Source organism: Physcomitrium patens, chromosome 4, assembly GCF_059467195.1.
Source record: "Physcomitrium patens ecotype Gransden chromosome 4, ASM5946719v1, whole genome shotgun sequence".
Classification (NCBI taxonomy): Eukaryota; Viridiplantae; Streptophyta; class Bryopsida; order Funariales; family Funariaceae; genus Physcomitrium; species Physcomitrium patens.
The window spans coordinates 22,428,228-22,439,978 of NC_143413.1; the positions used below are offsets into that span (position 1 = coordinate 22,428,228).

The window sequence follows — 11,751 nt, forward strand, 5'->3', positions numbered from 1 at the left end:
TGATTATTAGAAAATATTATAAATTCTTTTGTTAATGGTCTTTCATAACCACAATGAGAAATGTACATTTATAAAATTGAAAGTCTTAAGAATTGAATCACTTTTTGATAGAATATTAGTCTTTTAATTAATAAAACTAGTCATTTATTGTGTTAAAAAGATTAATACAAATATATCCCACTTAATTTTTAATTTTTAATTTTGGTGGATAGACATTTTATAAATTATACAAGAAATATTAATTAAACAATATAAGTTTATAACCTAGAAATAATCTCTATTTTAACAAATATTATTTTAAATAAGTAAAAAATAGTAGTTAAGGAGTATTAAATAAATATAGAATATATGTAAATGTATATATATATATATATATATATGGAAATGTTAAATCAACCATGGCTTTTATTAAATCAATCCACCTATTAAAACCATCATTACACCTCTCTTATCCTTGTTCCACATTATCAACTCTATTTTCTTGCTTGACCCGTCTATAATCTATGTATCAAAGCTGTGAGGCTTATCAAGCCTCAACAACAATTCAGGGATTCTTTTGGAGATTGAACAGTGAGGTTTAGAAACAAACTTGATAGGATTTCTTTGAGCATTAATTTGGAATGATTTGAGTGTGTATTGACTTTGTAAGAGCTTTGCAAAGTCAGGGTTTGTTTTGGGTGACTCTAGATATGTAAAATAAAATAGGTGATACTTTTTGGAGAATTTTGTAAGTTTGGAAATAGATATATAAGTGAAATTTTAAGAATTTATGGATACATACGTGTTCAATGTATATTATAAGTTTGAGCTAGATCGGACAATTGAATTAACAATTATTGAATTTTAAGTAAGTTGAGTTCTTGGAAATTGAACTTTGAGTGGTAGTTAGAGTTTCTAAGATCTTTAGCAATCTACTAGTTGGATTGGAGTAAAATTTATTTGTGAGAATAGTAGACTTAATTTGCTATACATGTATGAAATTTGAAAATAATCGAATTATTTAAAAAGAAGATTTTAGTGCTAGAATTTCATCATTCAGATTTGAATAGGAGAGTAGTCGATACTTGAGCAGATTTTAGGATCGAGCTTCTTTTTGGTGAGTTTGATCTTCTTCAAATTTTTTGTACTTGTTTTCAACTTAATTGTTAAGAGGTGTGTAAATTTTGAGATGTATTTGAGAAGAAGAATTTTTAAGAACTAAGAATTTTGAGATGTATTCCCTAAACCCTAAGACCAAAAAATATTAATGCTCAACTTACCTAATCCTCAAACATTGAGTCAACTATTTGACTTTGCTATGAAGTATGACAATCATCTTTTTGAATTTCGATCTAAAAAGGGTACAAGTGGACCTCAACGTTACTATAATTCAATGGCAATACCAACATCACTTCAAGACATACATTCGAAAGTAGAGGATATGCAAATTGATGTAATACGTTTCAAACCTCTTCTTGAATAAGAAAAGAATCATCATCGTTAGGAAGGATTTTGCTTATATTGTAGAGAATCTAAGTACACTACTTAACATTGCCCAAAGAAGCGATGCAGCTACAAAATGAGGAGTATCGCTATCAAAGAAGATAGTTTGTTCAGCTACAATAGGGACCATATGGTTGGAACCTTGTACAACACCTAGTGAACGTCCTATTCTCTCCTCAGAACCCTCTCCTTGTTTTACAATAAATATTATTTTAAGACCTAAATATCATAAAATCTCTACCTTGTTAGATTCAAGAGCCTCAACATGTTTTTTAGATGGAGAATTTGCTAAAAGACATAGCATACTTTTAGTGAAGAAAACTAAACCTGTTCATATAGAAGTCATAGATGGTCGTCCGTTGTCTTCAAGAGATGTTACTCATGAAACCCTTCCTATAGAAGTAGCAATTAATGGTCATGGTAGCTTTGTAATATTTAATATCATTAGATCTCCTTCTAATCCAATCATTTTAGGTTTATTATGGCTAAAAAAATATAAGCCTAAAATAGATTGGACTTCTTGTAGTCTTGACTTTTTTGAAAGTATAACTAAGAATATAGTTAATTAAGTAGAAAGTCATAAATCTAGTACAATTAAACCTGTATTTGTAGGTGCAAGAGCTTTCTTGCATGCCAAAAAAGAAGGATGACCTTGTGTCATTTATGCCACACTTATTTTTACTTGTAGAAAGACTTCAAGTGACATTCCAAGCCAATATCAAGATTTTCAAGATGTATTTGAGAAGAAGAATGCAGATACTCTTCCAGAACATCGTTCCTATGATTGCTCAATTGACCTTCAAGAAAGAGTACAACTGCCATTTGGACCAATCTACAATTTATCACAAAATGAATTGGCTGAAGTCAAGGTATATATTGAAGAAAATTTGGCCAAGAACTTCATATGCCATTCCAAATCTCCAACAGGAGCTCCAATTTTATTTGTAAAGATAAAAGATAGATTATTGCGGATGTGTGTCGATTGTCGAGGACTCAACAAAATCACCATGAAGAATAGGTACCCACTACCTTTGATATATGGACTCCTTAATCAATTGAATCAAGCTAAGATCTATATAAAAATAGATCTATAAGGAGCATACAATTTGATACGCATCAAAGAAAGATATGAATGGAAGTTTGCATTTCGAACAAGGTATGGACATTTTGAATACAACGTCATACCTTTTGAACTTACAAATACACCAAAAGCATTCCAATATCTAATGAATGATGTCTTTTGAGAGTTTTTAGATGATTTTGTTGTCTATTACCTAGACAACATTTTAATCTATTCCAAGAACACAGATGAATATGAACTTCATGTTCGTCATGTATTACAAAAATTAAGAGATGCAAGACTCTATGCCAAGATAAAAAAGTATATATTCCATACTACTCAAGTCGACTTTTTAGGATATATCATAAAAAATTATGGATTTATGATGGATCCTAAAAAAATTCAAATTATTATGGATTGGAAGATCCAAAAAATGGTAAGAGATGTCCAATGTTTCTTGGGATTTATTAACTACTATCGGATCTTCATCAAAGACTTCTCTCAAGTTGCAGCTCTACTTACACGTTTGACTTGTAAAGACAAACTTCAATGGAATCAAGAAGCGAAAGTAGCATTTGAAGCTTTAAAGAAAAACTTGTTTCTCCATCAATCTTCTATCGTGTCAATTTTTCTAAACCATTTTTTATGGAAATAGACGCATCAGATTTTGCTTTGGATCTCGTATTGTAATAAATAGGAATAGATGATAAACTTCATGTAGTAGTTTTTCATTCCAAAAAATTTTCAACAGCTGAGATTAATTACAAGATCCACGGCAAAGAACTTCTTGCAATCATGGATTCATTTCAAGAATGGCACCATTATCTAGAAGGTGCTCCTAACCCAATCACTATGTATATGGATCACAAGAACCTTAAATATTTTATATTAGCACGTGTTTTGAATTGTCACCAAGTTCGTTGGAATATATCTTTGTCAAGATTTGAATTCAAGATTACTTATCGACTACAAAAATAACAAGATTTGTCAGATGCACTCTCTAGAAGATCTTACCTTGTATTAAAGGAAGGAGATGCTGCTTTTGATGAGCAATGAAGAATCTTCTTGAAGTTAGAGCATCTTTATCTTCAAGCAATGAAATCAACATTAACAGTTGATTCAACTTTCATTAAGCAAATTTAGTCATATATGTCTTTTGATCCTCTTATTCGTGATATTAAAGAAAATCCTTCAAAGTCTCATGATACTTCCAAATTTGAATTCTAGAAGAATCTATTATATTTCAAAAGACGTCTATATGTTCTAGAAGGTGAAGCTCAATTATGTGTACTTCAAGCTCATCATGACTTTTGAGGAACATGACATTTTGGGTACAATAAAACTTTGGAACTAATATCCAGAGATTTTTGGTGGCCTCAAAAGTGGAAGGCAGTCAAAGATTTTGTACAATCTTGTGATATTTGCTTAAGATCAAAAACTCCTGGTCATCAATCTTATGGACTTCTTCAGCCATTATCCATTCCAAAACAACCATGGTCTTCTGTTTCTGTGGATTTCATCACAGATCTTCCAATATCAGATTCTTATGACTCTATATTCGTGATAGTAGATTGTTTTATCAAGATGGCACATTTTATACTATGTACAAAATCTATTATAGGTGAAGAAACAGCTAAGCTCTTTCTTGACAATATCTATTGCTATCATAGATTACCTAAGGATATTATATCAGATAGGTGAACTCAGTTTATATCAAGATTTTGGCAGACTCTTTTCAAGATTCTAAAAGTGGATATAAAACTATTTTCAGCATTCCATCCTCAAACTGATGGACAAATGGAGCATGTTAATCAAGTTTTGGAGCAGAATTTAACATGTATTATTAAGTACCAACAAGATGATTGGACAACTCTTTTGCCATTGGCAGAGTTTGCTTATAATAATACGGTACATTATTCTACAAAACAAACATCTTTCTTTGTGAATTATGGTTATCATCTACGACTTGATGCTTTTGACTTTTCAAATGCTGATAATCCTATAGCGAAAGATTTGGCAAAACATTTGTCAGAGCTACATGCAACAATGAAGGTTTAGTTAAAAGAAGCACAAGATCAACAAAAGGTCAATGCGGATGTCTATCGAAAAGAACAACCACCATTCTACATGGATGACAAGGTATGGTTACTTTGTCATAATATCAAGACCACTCATCCTTCTGACAAGTTGGACTGTCGAAAGCTTAGACCATTTTCTATTTCTGTACAAATCAATTCAATTGAATATCGTTTATATCTACCAGAGTTAATGAAAATCCATGCAGTATTCCACGTGTCTCTTTTTGAACCATACAAGACAGTAGACATACCAAAAAGAAGACAAATTCTACCTCTTCTTATAGAAGTGGACAATAATAAAGAGTTCAAAGTGGAAGAAGTCTTAGATTCAAGGCGGTGCCAAAATATATTAGAATATCTTATCTATTGGCGTAGATATGATATTAGTGAATGCACATAGAAGCCAATAAAAAATCTTACAAATGTAACAAAGGTGGTGGAGGCTTTTCATCGACAACATCCATCAAAATCAAGATGAAAACCTTCCTTATAAAAGAAACAAGATCTAGGCAAGATAACATTCTACTTTCAATCCTTGTTTGTAGCTTCTTTGTAGTTGTGACGCTAAGGAGATGGAGAATCAACAACGAGTAGATTTGACTCAATAGCCTTCATTTGCTAATCTATTGAACGTGACATTAGAATTATTACAACCTTCAAGACGACGTAATCAAGATGAAGATCCTCAAGAACGACATGTTCTTCCTCAAATAGATAACGAGATACAATGCGTTTGGTATCACAATCTTAGAAGGGACTCTTGGTGTTTGGTGATTTTACCAGAAGTAGGAACAACTACTAATGGTGTTGTAAATGTTTTATTTGAAGGAAGTTATGAAGGCCTCAACAAGAAAGCGTAGTTTCAAGGATCTCTAGTATTCTTGTCTTTTAGCAATAGCCATTTTAGTTTCTTTCTAATATACATATTTAATTATTTTTATTTTATCATCTTTCTTTGAAAAAATTCTCACTTATATATTTATTTTTATCAAGTTCTTGTCCTTGACATTTTGACTACTTCACTTTACTAACTCACCAAAGTCATCAAGGCTTTATAGCCAAGAATTTAGTCAATACAATATAGGGAAAAAAAAAAAAAAAAAAAAAAAAAAAAAAATCTATAAATTGCATTTATTCTACTTAAGAATTTAAAAGAATTGATGAATTGTAGTCTATGGCATTATTTCATTTTTCTATTGATTTCATTAGGATTTTTTAAATTCAAGGCTTGTCAATTATATTAGATAAGCATGTATGTCTATAGCAATATATAGAATGGAAAGCACTTCCTTATGATTATAGAAGTTGAGGCTAAATTTGTCTTATTATCAAGAAAATTTGGAATAGATAGTTGCCCTCCAAACAATACACAATGCATTAAAACATATCCTATGCATGACAATTAGAGAGATTTTGATAAAAGTATGGATGGATATATATATGTGATAGACAATAATCCGCCCTTGTTCATTGTATTACAAGCAAGTGCATTATTTATTCTAGTACAAAGAGCAATCCACTCATGGATTTTTATTATAGTTTAGATATATCAAGTTCAAACAAACACTTATAAACTAGTAGTCATTATCACCATTAACCGCATGAAAATAGATACTTGAATTAAAGCATGATATATTAAGAATTTTCTTGCTCAAGAGAATGCATATAGAATACACATCAAATATATGAAATGCAAACAAAAGAGTACACTTATCTCCTATTCTTATCATCAACTAAATAGTCTTTAATAGGATTCAAGGTGATTTTGTTAGTCATGCAAGACCTTCTTGAATTACTCAATGCAAATGAGTTGATACTTCTTACTCCAATGACATTTTGAATTAGCTATTGTAGATACCAAATAGGCATGTTTCATATCAGTTATATATAAATTATGTTGGAACAATGTGCAAAACAAATAGAGAGAGCATAAAGAATGTAGTCTTCTTTGACTTGTATGGCACCACTTGGTAGTTGTGAATGCATAGAAGAGCAAAATTAGTAATAGTATTAATTAATATTGTCTCATTTGTCTCATAGGACATCAAGAAATTGTATTACATAGATTTTAGGAATGTACATTGGTTTTTTGTGCATAGGAATAGAGAAGTTTAATTTTGGAAAGATTAGTGAATATTGGCACCTCTATTTAAACCAATTGGCTTAATTGTAGGTGTAGATCCTTGGAAGTAAGAAACAATGGAGGTACTTTTACAAACAATTGACATGTTCCAATGGATAAAGAAGGTTGTGGCAACTTGGGCATGAGATTTTTCCAAATGGAAACTAGTCAATCCAAGAATACTTTAATCTGTAATAAAGATTCTCTTTACTTGTGTCAAAAATAAAATAAAATTAATAATCCCTCTTTCACAATTTATCCAACTTCAAGTTCAGGGCACTTACAAAACAGTAATTCACACAACACTTTTTAAAACAAAAAAATTAATTAACTAATAAAATAATCAACACCATACTTGAGAAACGTGTAGGGCATTCCCCACAGTCTAGATTCCTGTTGTCCCTGTAAAGGTACTTTTTCATTTTGGATCTAAATTTAAATATTATGGTGCATCTGCAGTACCAAACAACAGTAAAATATGCAAATATTCTAATGAAATAAATTCATGCAGCACAAGCACCACCTGCCGATGAGGAGGAAAAAGTGGAGGAAGATGACAAACAACTGTGGAATGGCTGCCATGCTCACAATTAAAACACAGCTTGTCTCCTTTATGGACCCAAATTACTGTAGTTCAGAATGCTCTTACATCTTTTAACTTAAATTGTGTGGTGCTGCTCTGGATGCAAAACTATAAATTTTAACTTAAATTGTGTGGCGCTTTTTGACATGTATCAATTTAAACAACTTATATTTACACAACTTTTATTCTCTAGCCAAGAAAAGTAGAACTTATCAATAATCAAATATTATGCAATATTGGAATAAAGCACAACTCTGATTGGTCAACCTATGGTTAAAGATTTGATGAAAGAAGAATACAATGCTAGTAAGGCATATTTGGCATTGTAGAACTATAGTTAATAAATAGAACAGATCCTTTCGTAATGTAAAACAATATTACGCCCTTTCATGTATGGCACTTAAATAGACAGTTGAGCAATGAGAAGGTGGCCAAAATTCTCTGTTGGGTGACCTTCGGAATTTAATAAGTCAATTACTGAAACCTTCTCATTAGCCAAGGTAAAATGACTTCTTGTTGGCTAAAAATGCATGTTGCCCTTTCATTATGTAAAAACAGATGTTGCCCTTTCACAACATAAAAATGTATGTAGTTTTTTTTTACACATATTGGCATACTTTGTGTCAATTTTTTTTTTTTGTGCCCTATAGATTATATAAATATAAATATAATACAAGAGCGTTTGACAAATTGTTTTTGAATTGATAACATAACGGAGGAGCATTAACAACTAGGAGCATTAACAACTCTTGAATTTGTAGTCGAACCCTTGGTCCACGTGAGTTTTCTCAAAAAAGAAGACTCCATACCATTCTCCCACTCTGATGCCCACAACTGGCCATAGAATTAGGATGACAAGCAAATGGAACACTAGAATTCCAGCTAACATTCACACCCTAGGGACCAAAACTGAAGTAGTTGGAGAGTAAGTAATACTAATTTCATTCATTGTCTACGCTGATTGGGGAGTGTTAAGGCCCATAAGTCTTTTGTTTCTCTCACTTGCAGCAACAGGTCCTCCCTGTGTGTGTGCCAAAACAAGAAACAGACTGGAGTCCATGTATGAGGAGCTGCAGAATCAACAAGCTCATTGCAGAAGCTCGCAGCAGCACCAAGTCAAGCGCGCCTGCTCTGACGCGCCGCGGACCACACTGGTTCCGAAGCTCACGGAGCTGAAATCCGAAATCACAGGCAAAATCCTCCACACACGAACCAAAAGTGTGTCTATATTGACGTCAATACGTGAAGACAGAAGCTCACGGACCTCTTGTCCGGAAAGTCAGTACATACAAAAGTATTTGTTTGTTCACGCTAATGCGTTGATACAGACAACGCTCACTGGCTAAAGATACGCAGGACTACCCAAAAGTACCCTGGGTATACGAAGTTCGATGTTTCAGCACGAATCCTGCAGAGGAAACTGCCGCTGCTGAATTTGCTGAGGTTGCTGCCAACCAATGCCCAGCAGTTGAGCATCATCATCGAATTGAACCTGGAATTTGTTACTGAGTTAGTCGTTCTTTGTCTAACTGTGAAACCATTTCATGAGAGCGACTGCTGGTTGTGATTACCTTGGATTCATATCACACTGAGTAACAGTAATTGCACGGAATGATGGTGAACAATGTAGCGTTTTGAATTTTTTGATTTCTTCTCTTTCGAGGCGTGAATAGTCTGTAGAGGACCTAGATAAGACTAAGACCCATGATACATAGCAACCCTAAGAATGATCTCATGTTCTGAAAGCATTCTGAGTAATATGCTAAACAACTGCAATGACAACGCATCACTTCGTCTAGAGCACAGGGATGGATACTGAACCAGTTTCTGTCTTCACGACTACACCAATTTGAGTTTTTTGGGGTTCTACAACACGAAGAGTTGGTCTAGATCGTCTACTGGTATCTACATGGCTGTTGTCTTTTGAAGTATGCGTGGCGCAAATCTATCACACAAAAGTTGAAATATCTGTGGCTCTTGCTGAGTGGAGCAGCGAGCTCGTCAGGTCGGAACCCATGTCCTAGACGCCGAAGTCACTGACTCGCAGTAGTTTCGATCGGTGGCGAGGTTCTGTGATTATCTGACACTCCCGGGACCTCTTGGAGGATATTTGGATCTGCTTTGCAATGTAGCTTCGAGTGTCCACTTTGGTAGTGTGCATGAATTGCCGGAGCCCCAGGATGGAACCTAGCTGCTGGGGAGGAGGCTGTTGTCCCTGGTCTCTGTTGTGCGGCGATGATGATGGAGACTTTTCAGGAGATAGGATTGCAGCGGGAGGGGTGGACCTAAACCTTGAGCCTCGACTGGTAATAGAAGTCCTGGGGGCCGGAGGAAACGATTCAGGATTGGACAGAGCCGTGGCTGCTCTGAGAGGGAAGTTGAGGAGAGCGCGAGATCCTCTCATTCTGACTGCGGCACGGTCGTAAGCAATAGCTGCTTCCTCTGCTGTGTCGAATGTGCCCAGCCATAAGCGCGCTCCTTGCTTTGCGGGGTCTCGAATTTCAGCCGCAAACTTTCCTCGTGGCCGTTGCCTCACACCTCTGAAATGAGGCGCCCGCCAGACTTTAGGAGACTGCTGCATTTGCGAGGTGGACGCCTCCAGCGACCCAATAGTTTGAATGCTTGAAAAACCAACATCACAAACATCCTCCCAGACTTCCAACAGAGCGGCCTCCGTATCTTCTCTAAAAACAGAACTAACTGCTCTTTGTTCACAACTCTCACCCTCGCGGACCGTTTCTTCGTTCATAGGAGTATCTCTGCCGCCCAGGACAGGCGCGTCTTGGCGGAGGTCGCTGTCACATTCGTCGCTGTTTGCAGCCAAGGAGCTGGCTTCGCAATCCTTGATTCTCCATGAAACATTCTCTATACGACACGCATTGCCCTCGGATTCTACAGATCCTCTGACCTCTGGCTGCGCCTCGTCTGCCAATTCGGCTGTGCTTCTGCTTGAGTATTGGCAGGATGCAAAGTCATCCTTACTTGCGCTGCCGTCACTAGACTCACTCGGACTCGAAAAATTCATGCAACTGCTAAAGTTCAAAGAGGATGATGGCGAGAGCCCCTCGCTGCACCCGAATTCCGAGCCTTTTCCGAAGCTGTTGGTCGTCGCAATGTCATCTAAGGTACAGAAGAGAGCTTCGTCATCGTGCTCCTGAAACAAATATTCATTGAAGCTATCCAGCACTTGCTTGATTCGAGTTCGTGGTGTGTCAGCCTGTTCCATCGCCTAGAAGGCCCTCCAGCTCGATCCTTCCGCCTGTTCGGGCGGTCGATTCTCTAACGTCGAGTCCATTTCGTCCTCAGCCTCTCAGGTTGCTCTCTCACGGCTACAACCTAACAGCTCTCAACCGAATGACTATTTCCACCAACTCTCGTCTTATATTTTACAAAATAACCACCAAACTACCTTGCTCATGCGCTGACCCGGTTTTCACTGATTCACCATTGACACTGAAGATGACGCATGAAAGTGCTACCTTTCGATTCACCTTGCAGTAGTTCTGCGATGCCCACTACCATCTGTAGTGCTTCCGCGGTGACAATTTCCCGATGTTGTAACTATTCGCATCCTGCTTCTTACAATAAAGATTATCAGCGAAACGTGGGTTGTCGGACCTGGCATGTAATACCCCTGCGCATGGCGGGATGTTCATGAAAGAACGTTCACTCGCTTTACATTATCATCTGTCGAAGTTGCAGCCGCAGTCTACACCAGATGATAATGTAAAGCGTGTAATCTAGCAGTTTACAAGTTTGTGATGATTGATTTGTTAATTTAACTCAGCAATTTCTGTGTGTGTAAATCGGGTACTCTCTTGCAAACGTCAGAAGTCAGCTGGTGCGATCTAGTCAAGGACCTCAACGTAAGCTTTCGTAGGCACAAGGCGGGCCATACTTCCAAGTCATTAAGGAACAGTCAGGCACCACTACTGTTGGTAGAAGCACTTCCCTTAAATCCCTCTCGTTAAGTGCTCTTTTCATACACTCTGATTCGACAGCGATGATCATGGAAGTTAGTATTGTCGAATTCCCGGAGTCGGCGCCACCTGGTCATGATTTTTGCATGCCCAGGACACGCCCCCGAAAAAGTTGGCAGCGACTCTATGTAGCGTTGAAATTCTGAGCTATATGATTTGTCTTGAAGCTTCGGTTGGATCTCGTAGGCTTCATTTAAGGTCGCAGTGTTCGAACTTAAGCACCAGTAAATAATGTCTATTATTAAACAAAGGTCAATCTGACCATATGCACGTGCTTGTCCACCCAAGCTCACTTGCGACCATGAAGATTTTTACCCATGGAATACGCTTGTGGGCCCTCCTAAACCCCATACGTCAACTTTTGTCAACTTCGAATCGGCCAGAATGAACTGAAACGCTTGTCGGTTTTCCTCCCATGAGGGGCATGCTCGATGACTCCATCCATT

The 11,751-nt window shown here is 36.3% G+C and overlaps 1 protein-coding gene across 1 annotated transcript; it reads right to left on the bottom strand.

Annotated features, from left to right (window-relative positions):
* Positions 1–8,937: 8,937 nt before the first annotated feature.
* LOC112281077 (uncharacterized) lies at positions 8,938–10,932 on the bottom strand. The gene has a single exon (XM_024517249.3). It carries the CDS (start codon positions 10,549–10,551, stop codon positions 9,346–9,348), a length of 1,206 nt encoding a protein of 401 aa, XP_024373017.1. The 5' UTR covers positions 10,552–10,932; the 3' UTR covers positions 8,938–9,345.
* Positions 10,933–11,751: the final 819 nt, after the last annotated feature.

Bases quoted from the DNA above. Each gene is read 5' to 3' on its own strand.
- LOC112281077 (XM_024517249.3), bottom strand. From the start codon at position 10,551: ATGGAACAGGCTGACACACCACGAACTCGAATCAAGCAAGTGCTGGAT.